The sequence below is a fragment of the Triticum urartu genome, chromosome 6, assembly GCF_003073215.2.
Source record: "Triticum urartu cultivar G1812 chromosome 6, Tu2.1, whole genome shotgun sequence".
Lineage (NCBI taxonomy): Eukaryota > Viridiplantae > Streptophyta > Magnoliopsida > Poales > Poaceae > Triticum > Triticum urartu.
The window spans coordinates 231,460,725-231,475,592 of record NC_053027.1 but is presented as its reverse complement, the minus strand read 5'-3'; the positions used below and the strand labels follow the sequence as shown (position 1 = coordinate 231,475,592).

The 14,868-nt window shown below is 45.3% G+C and overlaps 1 protein-coding gene across 2 annotated transcripts; it reads left to right on the top strand.

Annotated features, from left to right (window-relative positions):
- The first annotated feature begins 856 nt into the window (after positions 1-856).
- Positions 857-14,275, top strand: LOC125512706 (telomere length regulation protein TEL2 homolog). 2 transcript variants are annotated; one of them, XM_048677801.1, is made up of 13 exons: positions 857-1,225; positions 1,327-1,355; positions 1,957-2,059; positions 2,341-2,560; positions 3,589-3,777; positions 3,974-4,134; positions 4,694-4,970; positions 11,383-11,597; positions 11,683-11,781; positions 11,871-12,373; positions 12,457-13,217; positions 13,301-13,499; positions 13,789-14,275. In XM_048677801.1, exons 1-13 carry the CDS (start codon positions 1,018-1,020, stop codon positions 13,957-13,959), a joined length of 3,135 nt encoding a protein of 1,044 aa, XP_048533758.1. In that variant the 5' UTR covers positions 857-1,017; the 3' UTR covers positions 13,960-14,275. The 2 variants fall into 2 exon arrangements, with proteins under 2 accessions (XP_048533758.1, XP_048533759.1); XM_048677802.1 differs by having other exon boundaries at positions 858-1,225; positions 2,389-2,560.
- Positions 14,276-14,868: the final 593 nt, after the last annotated feature.

Genomic DNA, 14,868 nt, shown 5'->3' with positions numbered 1-14,868 from the left:
CATTCATGAGGATATTTTTCAGTCGCCGGCAACAGTACACAGTTTCATCAATTCATACCTAATGGAATTGCAGAAGATCAAGGTAAAAGCTACTACTGTTCCTCCTAGTACTACGCCACAAAACATATCACGTTGGATCCCACCAGCCCCAGGTTATGCGAAGTACAATTCTGATGGAGCGGTCTCCAGGCATGGAATTGGGTCTATTGGTGTGATTTGTAGGGACCAGGAGGCACATTCCTGGGAGCCTCGGCACTTGTTTTCAGATTTATTTCAGATCCACCTACATTGGAGGCATTGGCAATACGGGAAGCTATGTCGTTGGCGAAGGATTTATACACCCAACGGATACAGGTTACCTCGGATTGCAAGGTAGTGGTGGACGACATACAGAAGCGTTGTTTGGCCAGCTATGGTGCAATAGTTCAAGGAATCATAGACATTTCTGGTTCTTTTATTTCATGTAATATAGTTCATAATCGTAGGAGCTCAAACTTTGAAGCTCACAACGATGCTATTACCCTGGGTGATGGCCGCCATGTTTGGTAAGGTCATATGGGAAATCTTCCATCCGCCTCTCTAAACATTGTGACGAATTAATAAAGCTTTGTGGAATTGTCTAAAAAAAAGTTAACTGCTGGACTTTCTTAAAAGAAGAAGAAAAGAAGTTAACTGCTGGACTGAACCCGAAGGCGTTACAATCACTCACCTGGGCGATGCAAATCTTCTCAAGATCAGCTGCTTGACACGGATGGGCTGTGATCGGACGGTGGCCGACCCGGCTGATCCTGGAGTGGGATCAGCCGGATGACACCTAGCGCGTCCCCCCTAGCCAAAACGCAACCTCTATTCACGCTGCGATTTTTTTTTTTGGCGAGTAATTCACACTGCCATCGGGAGTACAAGGGTTTCCGGCTCCATCCTCTCCGGCGGCTCGTCCCGGCCAGCCGCGCACCGTTTCATCTCTCCACGCCCCATCCCACCCAGCTATTTCTGTGTAGCTCCTCTACTGCTCCCATGCCGAGCAAGCCAAGCAGCGCCATGGCAGTGGCCGCGGCCTCTCCGGCGGGTGGCGGCGGAGTCGCACGCCTGGAAGCCCTGGCCATGGACAAGGTGGCGGAGGCGGCCGACGCAGTCGCCATAGCGTCGAGCGCCGGCGAGGTGGTCCGCGCGATCCACGCCGTTGCTGTCCTCCTCTTCCCCGTGGACTCCGCCACTGTCGCTGGTGAGGCTCTGAATCCTAGCCCCACTCACCCCCACCCTCATCTCTCCTTCGCGTCCTTGGAGGTCTCTGACGCGCTCTCCTCTGTGTGCGCTCTCCTGCAGGCACCTTGGACGAGCCCATCAAAAGCCAGGTGAGAGTTGAAGCCTTATTTCCATGCATTCGATCATAACAATGAGGTTTCCATGCCTAGAATACTCCAGGAGGCTACTGCAAGTCAAAACACAAACTGGAGTAATTGCAAGTCCCATTTCTGCACAGTCCAGATTCTCCAGGAGGCTAGAATAATTATCTCAAATTTACAACCTAGATTGGACTTTGGGGAAATTACTCAAGAATTGCCCCCTAACTATACTACAGTTATTCATAAGCTGTTTCAATAAATAAGCATAAACAAACCTTGGAGCATGAACGATCACATAAAACGCCAGCAGATTGCAATACCTCGGAGCGCTGAGGTCCTAGTTTTATGCGCTATATGTTTAGCAACCTTGTTCTTTCTATTTGTTGTCGATGTATTTTGGGTCGTGCAGGTTTTTGGTGTGTATAACTTTTCATTGAAGTACAGTAATCCACTTTAAATCATACACCTTTAATCCTTTATAGACCTGAGTCCTTGGTAATGCACTCGTTACAGAAGACCAAGTTGCACATTTGAGAGATATAAAGTTGGAGTTCTAGCCCTTTTGGCCAATACAGAGCAGGGATGATGCATGTATTTCCTCTGTTTTCAGATTATCAGTGTTCTGAGCCTCAGCCATGATGAAAGGGAGTCTTGGAGGCGTGCCTTTTATCATGGTCCAGCATTTCCTACCATGTCTAAGATATTACTTGGCAGTAAGTGCACTTGCCAAACTTCTCACTCCGCGCATGCATAATATTGCTGGGGTATTTGATCACCATCTGCACATAAGTATTCATTACACATACACCATCAACATGATCTGGGAACGGCAATGCCATACAATCATTCTTCTGTTGCATCACTCATTAATCTCATGGATTTATGCAGTCCTTGTATTGAATAGGGGTTTCTGTATATTTTGCTCCCATGAACAATTAGAGTGTTCAGTACACTTAGTTCATTTACTAAGCTTGTTGCACTTTGCTAATACCAGGTATATGGTTTCTGTTTACGATCCCACTTTCATGCTTTGGTTGTCCAGATATTGCTTTGAAGTGGCTACGGCAGATTCACAACACTGTGAGGAAGGAAGTCTATGATTCCTTTTTTGTCAGAGGACCTCCTACTGAAGTGATTCAGGCTCTTGTTCCAGCTTTATCTCAAAATGAAAACTCTAAGGAGGATCATAACATTTTTTGTTTGAACATTGAAAGGTGTTATTCTGAAGCAGCCCTCTACTTAGGCTATGCCATCATACTTGAGTCTTTGTGTCAGTTCAACTTTTTCGATCTCGAATCAATTAAGTCTCTTGTTTCTTAGGCAATTGACAACCCCCAAAACTTATATTTTAGCACACACAAATCTTGTATGACAGTTCAACACTTGAACTATGCAAGTCTTAACTAGTGTCATGCCCTTTTCCCCTGATAGGTTATTTTTTCACTGCATGCTATACTTGAGCCACGTGGTGCCAAACAATTAAGCACGTGGATTTTTGTGCAGATCCTATCACGTACTTCTGGGTATCTTATTTATCTAGCAGTAGCAGAAGCAACGTGGACACATTTTCTGATAACCATCGCTGATGGTTGCTGAAGAAACAGGAGATAGTACAATATAACGAAAATAATGAGTATGCAGATGCAGATCACTTGATACTCTTCTACTTGTCATTTCGGAACCACTGCAACTACAGATGGACATAAAGTATTTGGACTTGTGAGATGAAAAATATTCTGTTAGATTTTTTCATCAGAAGCATGTTATGTTGATATTGGTTAATTTTGCTAGCAATAATTGGAAAAACAATGGTCACAGATGTGTGTTGGAGACTATTGATGTCCAGCATTGACAAATAAAAAAGAAAGGCGGAAGTAGTTGATACAATCTCATAACATATTTAGTTAGCCTTTTCTGGATTGTTGGTGAAAGGCTGAAAGCTATTGAATGATTTAGTGGAATTAACGCATATGTGGAAAGGGTGGTCGCATTGTGCAACATCTGGCATGGAAGCAATATAGCATTATGAGGAGCAATTGATTTGCACAATTCAACAATTTGTTCCTATGGTATTTCTTATCATTTTAAGCAAAGAAAATAATTTAAAAGTAGAAACCGAGGCCACTTGAAATCTCTTTGACTACCCATGTAGGCGTCTACTCCATCAGCTCATACTCTGATGCATTACCGTTAGTTATTTTTTCTTGTTATTAATAATTTTATGTTCTTTCCTTCGCTGTAGGCTATTAATATTATGCTTGCTTGAGAATAAGGGGGTGGGCCAGATTGTTGCAGAGTTTATGTTTCTCAATAAGCATAATGATGGCGTTCTCAACCCAGATAGAACAACTTTCATCTCAAGGCTTGCACAACTACTTGCATCTGTTCCAGATAAAGCAAGAATGGGAGCCTCATCTGCGCTTACAGCGTCGTATCCTTTTTCTGTACAGTATATCTTCCATCCCAAATTATTCAGAATACATCTTTGTGGCCTGTTGTGGTGTGATGGGCCGCAGTTTAAACAGTGGGTTTGGTAGGGAGAGAGTGGAGATTGCTCACTTAATTATTTTCCCCATTATTTGCACAATATTTACCACTTGGATTTTAAGTCCTTAACATAAGACAAGGTCATTCTTCAAGAGTGTTGTCAGCCAACTTCTTGTTCGAGCGGAAGAAGCAGCTATCGAGTCGTCTGCTAACAAAGAGTTTAACGAACAGGATGCACTAAGTTCTGTGTTGCTCTTTGTGGGTGAAGTGTTATCCCGTGTTAGCCGTCGTGGATCTACTGGTAAGTTTTAATATCTCAGAATGCAAGTTTATGTGTGCTGTTGACTTGCTTGTTCTGAAATATACATTTACGAATGACAAAATCAATTAAGAAACTGTGTGCCCGATTCTAGTTGGTGCAGTATGATATCGTGCTGTAGTTATGTTTGGTAGGACACAATAATTGCAGTACATTCAACCCTTTATGCTTCAGTTTGGCATGCTGATTTTCCTTTTGTATTATCTGCTACTATAGCTTGGGTGACGTAGCAGTTTCCTTCCCCCCTTTCTAATCCTTTTGGTATGGATATGATAACCAGCACAAAAAAATAAATAGTACTCCCTCTGTCCCATAATATAAGAGCGTTTTGACACTACACTAGTATAAAAAACGCTCTTATATTATGGGACGGAGGGAGTAAAACGTATCCGTATTGGCACTTTTTCAAAATGATGAATTTACGTATCCGTATTGGCCCGATACTGATACCCATATCTGTATCGGTGCATTCGAGCTGTTTAGGCATCAAATCATTTCTTTCATTCTTTGTATGTATGATAAGATGCATTGGTCTTTTCAGGCATTTTAGTTGCTGAATTGATCCCTATGATCCGCAATCACTTACAAAGATGTGTAGCACCAGACTGTAAGACGATAATACCTGACATGATCAAGCATGTTCCTCAGTCTCAGTTTTGGTTCAATGTGGTTGAAGCATTGAGAGATCAGCATTCTATTGAAAGATTGACTGAAGAGATGTTGCGCCAACTTGCATCACACCATTTAAATGATGAAGAAGTGTACTGGATTTTGTGGACTCTGTTTAATCAGAGTATCATGCATATTGCTGTTATGAGGTGAGATAGTACCTATGCGCACTTTAATTCTGCTAAACATTGTATGTGCTTGTTCTTGCTTAGCTACTTCCTTATTTCACTTTGTATTTGGCATGCTACATTACTTTGCATAGGAAACTTATACGTGAAAGGCTTCCTTGGCCAGGATTTAGTTCAAAATATCCAATTTGACAACTATGCAAAACAGTATTTCAATGATTACCTTTTTCTTTCTGTGAAGATTGTTCTGGGGATGTTGACTACTACCACCTCTGTTCCAAAATACTTGAAGTTTTATGTTTGTCCTAAGTCATATAAGTTTGACCAAGTCTATAGAAAAATATCCAATATCTACAACATCATATTAGTTTCACCATAAAATATATTTTGAAATTATATATTGTATGATGCTGTAGGTATTAATATATTTTTCTGTAGAGTCGGTCAAACATAAAGATGTTTTACTTAGGACTGTTAGGAATAGGCAACTTGTATTACCATGAGGCCATAGGCCGATATATATATACATGTACAGGTGTGGAACATATGCAGGAAACCCCTTATACAACGGGATAAATACAAAGGGGTACATGACTTATATTATAACTCTAACACCCCCCCTCAAACTCATGGTGGATGAACAACACTGAGTTTGGAGAGATAAAAGCCATGTTGTGCTCTAGTCTGAGCCTTCGTCAGGAAATCCGCCAACTGTAACTCGGAAGGCACATACTGAAGAGCAATAACCTGATCCTGCACACTAGCGCGCACATAGAAAGCATCAACACCAATATGCTTGGTGAGCTCATGCTTCACAGGATCGTGTGCAATGCTGATAGCACCTGTACTGTCAGAGAAAAGCAGAGTCGGTGTAGTGATAGAAACACCAAAATCCTGAAGTAACCACCGTAACCAAGTCACCTCTGCCGTCAAAAGAGCCATTGCTCGCAACTCAGCCTCGGCACTCGAACGGGAAACTGCAAGCTGTTTCTTCGTCTTCCAGGCAATGAGAGAACCACCAAGAAAAACACAGTAAGCAGAAAGTGAACGGCGATCGGAAGGATCACTAGCCCACGTAGCATCCGAATAGGCCTGGAGCTGTAAAGAACTGGAGCGAGGAAAGAATAGACGGTGAGAGATCGTGCCTCGAAGATATCGAAGAACACGAATGAGATGACTATAGTGAACCGAGGTGGGGGCAGAGACAAACTGACTCAGAATATGAACCGGATAAGAGATGTCCGGACGAGTGACAGCTAGATAGACAAGACTGCCAACAAGATGACGATAACGCGTCGGGTCAGGGAGAGGATCACCATCAGTAGCACGGAGGTGAACATTGAGCTCCATAGGAGTCTCAACAACGCGCTCGTCAGTAAGAGCAGCACGAGCAAGAAGATCCTGGATATACTTTTCCTGGGATATAAAAAAGCCATCAGAGGTAGAAGAGACTTCAATCCCAAGAAAGTAGCGAAGAGGTCCAAGATCAGACATAAGAAACTGCTCACTAAGACGGGCCTTTACAAAGGCAATATACTCGGGGTCATCCCCCGTGATGATCATGTCATCAACATAAAGAAGAAGAGTCCGACCACGAGGAGAAAGGTGAATAAACAATGCTGGATCATGAGCACTTGCTAAAAAACCAGCAGCAGTGATCACAGAGGCAAAGCGCTCAAACCAGGCGCGGGGGGCTTGCTTAAGGCCATAGAGAGAGCGACGAAGACGACATACCATGCCATCAGGAACAGAATACCCAGGTGGTGGCTGCATGTACACCTCCTCACGCAGCTCACCATTAAGAAAGGCATTCTTAACATCAAGCTGAGATATAGACCAGTGGCGTGCAGAGGCAACGGCAAGAAGTGTACGAACAGTGGTCATATGAGCCACAGGAGCAAAAGTCTCGTCGTAATCACGACCATGCTCCTGCTGAAAACCACGAGCCACAAGACGAGCTTTGTGACGCTCAAGAGAACCATCGGAGCGAGTCTTAACCTTGTAGACCCACTTACAAGTGATCGGACGGACTCCGGGAGGAAGAGAAACAAGATCCCAGGTACCAGTGCGTTCAAGAGCAGCAATCTCCTCTGCCATCGCAAACTGCCATTCAGGATGAACAACAGCCTGACGGTAAGAAGTCGGCTCAAGAACAGCAGCACCAGCGGTGGGAAATCCAAAGCGATCAACAGGCGGACGAGGACGAGAACGCAAGTCATAAGTAGGCTGAGAGGAAGATGACGGCCCATCCACAGAGGCATCGACTGGTCGTGGACGACGAGTGTAATGCTGAGGAAAAGATGGAATAATAGAAGGAGGAATCGGCAAGGTAGAATCAGGGGGTGGCGACGAAGAAGTCACCGGAGATGAAGGTGTAGAATCCGGTGACAGGCTGGGAGAGGAGACCGGAGAGGAAGTCACCGGAGATGAAGGTGGAGAACCCGGTGACATGCTAGGCGAGGAGACCGGGGAGGATGGTGGCTGCAAATCAACTAGATGTGGAGAAGGAGAGGAAGTGGAACGGAGAGGTACAGTCTCGGCGGGGGTGATAGGTGAGTCAGGAAAAGTGAGGAAAGAGATATCCTGCACTGAAAAAGTCGAGGAAGATGGGCGTGGGTAGAAGGGACGAGACTCTTCAAAAGTCACATCTCGAGAGATACGCATCCGACGACCAATAGGATCCCAACAACGATAGCCCTTATGCTCATCACTGTAGCCTAAGAAGACACACTCAACAGACTGAGCGGTCAGTTTGGTGCGTTCGCGAGGGGCAAGAAGAACATAGCAAACACAACCAAACGAGCGAAGCATCGAGTAATCGGGAGAACGATCAAAAAGCCGCTCGAAAGGAACACCACCCTGTAGAGCAGCGGAAGGCTGTATATTGATAAGATAGGTGGATGTGGAGACGGCCTCAGCCCAAAAATGAGGCGGGAGAGAGGCAGCAATCATCAATGCACGAGCCGTCTCAAGAAGATGTCGATGCTTTCGCTCAGCCACACCATTCTGAGCATGAGCACCAGGACAAGAGAATTGAGAGAGAGTCCCGTGCTCAGCAAGAACACCACGCAACATCTTAGAGATATACTCGCCAGCGGAGTCAGCACGAAAAACACGAATGGGTGAAGAGAACTGAGTATGAACCATGGCAGCAAAACGCTTATAAATAGACAACACCTCAGAACGAGAAGTCATGAAATAAAGCCATGTGTAACGAGAGAAATCATCTATGAAAATAATATAGTATTTATGACCACCTTTCGAAGCAAAAGGGGCCGGACCCCATACATCAGAATGGACTAAATCGAAAGGACGCTTAGACACTGACTCACTATGTGAATATGGTAACTGAATCTGCTTGCCAAGACGACAACCCTGACACTCTAAAGAGACATCTCCTGAGACAGACCCCAGAAGACCTCGACGAACTAAAGAAGACAACCGAGAACCACACAGATGACCAAGTCGATGATGCCACTGCTGGAAGGAACCAGTGACGGAGGCGACAGAAGCGGAAGAACTGGCGATGGTGGTGGCAGCAGAAGGAACATGAAGCCAGTCCAACTCCCAAAGACCCTGAGAATCACGGCGGTGAGGGCCAGCCCCAACCAGAGTGTGCGTGTGACGGTCCTGGACAGAACAAGAGTCAACGTCAAGGATGACGCGACAACCAGAATCCATAAGTTGACCAGCAGAAAACAAATTCATGGTAAGTCGAGGAACATGAGCAACATCAGGAACAGAATAAGGAGTAGTAAGATTGCCTCTACTAGCAACAGAAAGTGGAGTACCATCAGCAGTGAAGACATGAATAGGAGAATCCAGTGATCGAAGAGAGGACAAAGTGGAAGAATGAGAAGACATATGAAAAGAAGCTCCAGAGTCCAGAACCCATGGGGATGTACCTGACTGTGTAGAGGGTGATTGCTCAGTGCGGGAAGCATCAGTCACAGAACCGGCAGTACCCGTCGAGGAAGAGCCTGAAGCGGCGAGCAGACGCTTAAGTCTCAGAATATCCTGCTCAGTCAAAGCAATGGCTGAAGCTGTCGAGGTAGATGACGAAGTCCCTGAAGATGATGATCGAGCCTTGCGCAGGTGTTTCTTCTTCGTGTAGCACTGAGACTCAAGATGACCATCATTGTTGCAATAGGCGCAATGTGGACGGGGGCGACCTGAGCCTCCAGAAGGAGTGGGCAAGAGCGGCGGAGCACTCGAGCGAGAAGGGGTCGGTGGAGCAGGTGGCGTAGGAGCACGAGTAGCGAGCACAGAGGGAACCTCCAGCAAACCAGCACCACGTAAGCGAGTCTCCTCAGCACGAATCTCAGAAAGCGCCTCCATGAGAGAAATACGGCCACGAGCAAACAACTGAGCACGCCGGGGCTCAAACTCCTTACGGAGCCGAGACAGGAACTCATAGACGCGATGAAACTCCAAATTGGCCTGGACAGCCTGGCAACAGGGGCAGGTACGACACCCAGCACTACGGAGAGAATCAAGCTGGCGCCAGATAGCAGAACTCTGTGCATAGAAGTCATCAACAGTAGAGTCACCCTGCTGAAGAGCATGCTCCTGACGGATCACAGAGAGGTATAAGGCATCACCAGAGGGCTGATAGCGCTCACGAAGACGGGTCCACATCTCAAAGACAGTAGAAAGACCCAGAAATTCAGAAGCAAACTGAGGCAGAACACTAGCAGTGAGAACAGCTGCAGCACGAGCATCATCATCAAGCCACTGGGTGTAAACAGACAGAGCACCATGATACGTCTGAAGAGCCTCCTCATAAGCCAAAACCCTCTCATCATAAGCACGATCAGCAGCCTCATCAGCAACCTTAGCCGCATCCTTGGCGGCCTGATTAGCATCCGTAGGAAGAACCGATGGAGTTGGCGGAGTAGGGGCCACCGGAGGAACTGGACGTGGCGGACAGCAGACCTCGCCAGAAAGAACACCCCAAAGACGGATGCCACGCATGTGAATGCGCATGAAGCCAGTAAACTCGGTGTAGTTAGTACCATCAAAGATCACCGGACAGCGAGGGACAGCAACATAGCCCGATGCAGCAGACATTTTTTTTAGAATCCAAAGTCGGGCCTGCGAGCGAGAGATGAGATCGAGCGATCAGGCGGAGGTGGCAGTGCGGGAGGGAAACCTTCCTGCGGGACGAACCCCTGCTGGGCCTGCGGAGCGATCACGCAGAGGCGGCCTTCGAGCGATGCTGAGATCGAGCGATGCTGAGGCGGCCTTCGAGCGATCGATGGAGTCCTGCGATGTGATTCAGAGATCGAGCGGGAGCGGCAGCTTGATCACCGATCGGGAGAGGAGAGAGATCGCCCCCTGCGGCCTGCTGCTTCGATCGCCGATCGGGAGAGGTGTTTCCGACGTACTTTGTACGACGCACACGCGTACGTATACAAGGAGCAAGCAGGCAAACAAGCTGGTCAATGGATTCTTGACGTGAACTAGTACATGCACATGCACGTACGAAACAATCACGCCGGCTCCTTGATCGCTGAAGCAACTCGCCGGGAACTCACGCACACACGCGAAACAATACGAGGCGCCGATGGATAGCAATAGGTGCGTGTCGCACCTAATACTTTATTTCTTGATCGATCTGGAGAGGAGGGATCGAACGCACGAGTTGCAGCGTGCGAAAAAATTAACCTAGCTCTAATACCATGTTAGGAATAGGCAACTTGTATTACCATGAGGCCATAGGCCGATATATATATACATGTACAGGTGTGGAACATATGCAGGAAACCCCTTATACAACGGGATAAATACAAAGGGGTACATGACTTATATTATAACTCTAACAAACAAGGACAAACCTAAAACTTCAGTATTTTGGAATGGAGGAAGTACATGTTAATCTGCCTGCTGTGTGTTCATTAAATCTTTGGCTGTGTTTTGTGTGTCTTAGTTATTAATGGATAGCGATTATTTTGTGGTGGCATATTATGCATGCCATCATTATTATATAGTTCTGTGTTGCCATGTTCAGAAACATCCAATAAGCTTGTCCCTTGTCTGTTTGATGATGGCCTTGACGGTCCTTCATGGAATAGTGAATCTATAAGACATTGACACAGAAGACAGATATCTGGGCAAAACATGATGCATAAGCATAAAGTAGTACTGTATTTGCTCATGGACCTAATATTTTCTGGGATTGAAAAGCTAGGTTTTGTTAATACAGTCATGTCTAAGGCTTTTAAGCTCTTTTTTTTCTTAGTCAGCATGTTAGGTGATAAGGTAAGAAATATCGTTCAGGCCCTTTTCTTGGACAATTTGCTGTTTCTATTTTACTATGAAGGACAAATGCATGGATTGGAGGGAGTATGTTCAACTATATTCAGTATGTCCTAACTAGCAATTTATTAAATAGCTTCTTTCTTATATGTTTTCTTTACAATGCTTTCTCCAGGGCAATGTTTATTGACAAATTTTTGCTTTGGAAAACATTTCCATTATGCTGCCTGAGATGGATTCTTCATTATGCTGTCTTTGAATTCCCACCAAATTCAGTCGCAGAAGCTCAAATGCGAAGGCCATCAAACTTCCTGGTTACATTGCAAAGTTTAGTTACTGTTTGGTCCAAGAAAGAGTTTGTTCAGTCATATTCAGTGGAGCAACAAGCTTGTATCCTTCGATGCACTTAAAACTATATTGTTCATTTCTCAATGCAAGTTATCATTTGGCATTGTTCTCCTTAATCAGTATGTAGATATCACTGCAGCAATAGGGTTATGTTTGGAGAACATGTCAAAAGAAGAATTAGAAATGAATAGAGATGTATTAAATTGTATTCTTCAAGGAGTAAGCTGTAAGTACTTCTCTTCCCTTGTGTTTGTTTACCAGGATACGGTAAGCACAATCATAATATCTACTCACCGAATATTGTTTTGACTATAGGTAGGTTAGAGAGCCCAATTGATTTAGTCCGGAAGATGGCAAGTGCTGTTGCATTGACATTTTCTAAAGTTGTTGATCCAAAAAATCCTCTTTACCTTGATGATGACTGTTCTGAGAATGTTGACTGGGAGTTCGGGGTTCTCTCTCCAAAGGAGATCACAGCTCCTTCACATGATGTAGAATTTGGAAGCAAATCAAAACCATGTCCACGTAAGAACAGGAAACATGCTGGTGACAAAAAGGGAAAGACCATCAAGCATGATATTTCAGATAACAGAGTAAAAATCGTAGAGATCAAGTCAAAACTAGATTCTGATGAAATGTCTGGCGCTGCTATAAATTTTGAGGAACATTATGACGAGGAAAGCATTAACATTGATGCTTCCAGTGATTCATCCCTGGAGCCGTATGATCTGTCAGATGATGATACTGATTTGCAGAAGACTTTCACACATCTAAGTGATCTTGCAGCTGCACTGCGAAAACCTGACGATCTAGATGGTGTAAGTTTCCATTTAGTGTTTTGAATACCTTCCAGACAAAACTACTGCATGATCCTGACCTTTCTTTCTTTTGTCTTCACAAGGTTGAAAGCGCTCTTAGTTCTGCCGAAAAGCTTGTGAGAGCATCACCTGATGAGCTGCGCCACTGCTCGGGTGATCTTGTTCAAGCACTGGTACATGTTCGTTGTTCTGATGTTGCGATGGAAGGCGAGGAAGATTCTGCTGAAGAAAAGCGACAGAAGGCATTAGTCGCTTTGCTGGTAACCAGCCCATTTGAATCATTAGATGTTCTTACCAAATTGCTATATTCATCGAGTGTGGATACAAGTCAGCGTATTTTAGTTATTGATGTTATGACTGAGGCAGCACAGGAGCTTGCTGAAACTAAAATTGTAAAGAGTGAACAGCGGCATGGGAACTTGATATCTGATACTTCTCCGTCTTGGCTGGTTCCTAGGGACAGCGGACCTGTTGGGGCAAGCCCTTGGAGAGAGGTATCAGAAGCAGGATCACTTCTGAAAAATTGGTCACACCGGTATGAAAGAGAAGTTCCATCTAGACCAGGCCAGGTTAAATCAGGAAAATCTCGCAAATGGGGTCTTGGGAAAGCAAAAGATTCGCAGGTGGAGCGGTCAAAAAACAGATTTCCTTTGTATGCTGCTGCATTTATGCTCCCGGTTATGGAAGGATATGACAAGAGAAGACATGGGGTGGACTTGCTCAATCGGGATTTTGTTGTCCTAGGTAAATTGATATACATGCTTGGTGTCTGTATGAAGTGCATGGCAATGCATCCGGAAGCATCAGCCATTGCCCCAGCTTTTTTGGATATGATAAGAGCCAGGTATTCTGTGTCAGGATAAACATTTCATATATTCTTATTTGGCAACGAAATGGCGTGATTTGACATGAAATTTTATTCTACAGGGAGGTCTCGCAACATGCTGAAGCATATGTGCGAAGGTCTGTGTTATTTGCAGCTTCTTGTGTATTGATAGCCTTGCACCCGTCATATGTTGCATCAGTTCTTATAGAAGGCAACCAGGACATTTCTACTGGTTTAGAATGGATACGTACATGGGCCTTGCGTATTGCTGAAGCTGATCCTGATACAGAGTGCACATCGGTGAGTAGAACAATCATTTTTATTTTTCGGTCATAAATATCAGCTCTCAGTACCTATTGTACGCCTTCTATACAGCCTAAGGAGTTAATATGAAATAGTTTATCGTCAGTGGGTAGGATGTATGGTTTTATCGTCAGTAAAATTCACAGTTCTTAGTTGCTAAGTAGCTAACCATCTTTTATGTTCATTGGGCGACTGTAAAGAGAAACGAATTACTAAGATGTTGGATATGCAGTCTCTCTATCCACTTTTTACTAAATAATATCTATGCCCCATGTTTGTTTCCTAGATGGCCATGAACTGCCTGCGGCTCCATTCAGAGATGGTGCTCCAGACATCCCGCGCCCTGGAATCTGCGGAACATTCCAAGGCCGGCACCAGGGCACTACCTTCTAAGCTCGACAACATTATAATACCATTTGCAAACATGATTTTATCTGATGTAGTCTTGAAGTTGTAAAGGGTATTTTCTTTCTCATTTGTGTTCCTGTATTATAGATTCTTTTTAGTTGTGCTATAGAATTGCTTTAGTGTGTACTCCCTCCGTCCGGAATTACTTGTCGCACAAATGGATAAAAGTCGCTGTACCTAAGACTAAAATATGTCTAGATACATCCATTTCTCCGACAAGTATTTCCGACTAAAATATGTCTAGATACATCCATTTCTCCGACAAGTATTTCCGGACGGAGGAAGTACTTTTTTGAAATAATGATTTAGTGTATACTGCAGTAGCTAATTCAGCTACTAATTGTTTTAGTGTAATTGTTGTCCTATTGCTCCGGGCTGAGGCCCATGTGTGGATTTACAAGTTAAAAGGACGTTAGGGCTGCCTGCCTCGTTGCCCTGCCCTCGCCCGACATCCTCCTTCACGGCCTTGCCGCGCTTGTCGCGGTGGCGACGCAGGTTCGTCCTTGACGTGACACCTGATTTGGACGCCACGGTTGCGTTGGGGGGACGCTGGCTGCGCTTTCATGTGGTGGAGAGGCGGCAAGGGCTGATCCCACTTCACACGGTAGTGCGCCATTGAGGGCGGCTCCTACACGAGGGCTGGCGGGGGCGAGGGTGACATCGGATCATGGTCGCGGAGCGGCCACTCCGTCAAGGACTCGATCTGCTGCATGAACGCATCGTTCCTGATTGTCGCGGAGGCATGGTTGCTGCGGGTGATTGTGGCCTCCGCGAGAAGGCACGGTTGCTGCGGGCGCCTCGTGCGGCGAGGAAGATCTCCTTCTTGGAGAAGCTGAGGCCGTGAAGGACGAGGGCCTTGGAGAGTGACGGCGCCAGCGCCAAGATCTGAACCCCGAAGATTCGGAGTTGCTGCCGCCTGTCGCTGCGGCCACGACTTTGGCATGGAGATGATGGTCTG

Bases quoted from the DNA above. Each gene is read 5' to 3' on its own strand.
- LOC125512706 (XM_048677801.1), top strand. From the start codon at position 1,018: ATGCCGAGCAAGCCAAGCAGCGCCATGGCAGTGGCCGCGGCCTCTCCG. The intron at 1,226-1,326 runs GTGAGGCTCTGA...GCTCTCCTGCAG, and splicing joins GGACTCCGCCACTGTCGCTG to GCACCTTGGACGAGCCCATC. The intron at 2,060-2,340 runs GTAAGTGCACTT...TGCTAATACCAG, and splicing joins GTCTAAGATATTACTTGGCA to GTATATGGTTTCTGTTTACG.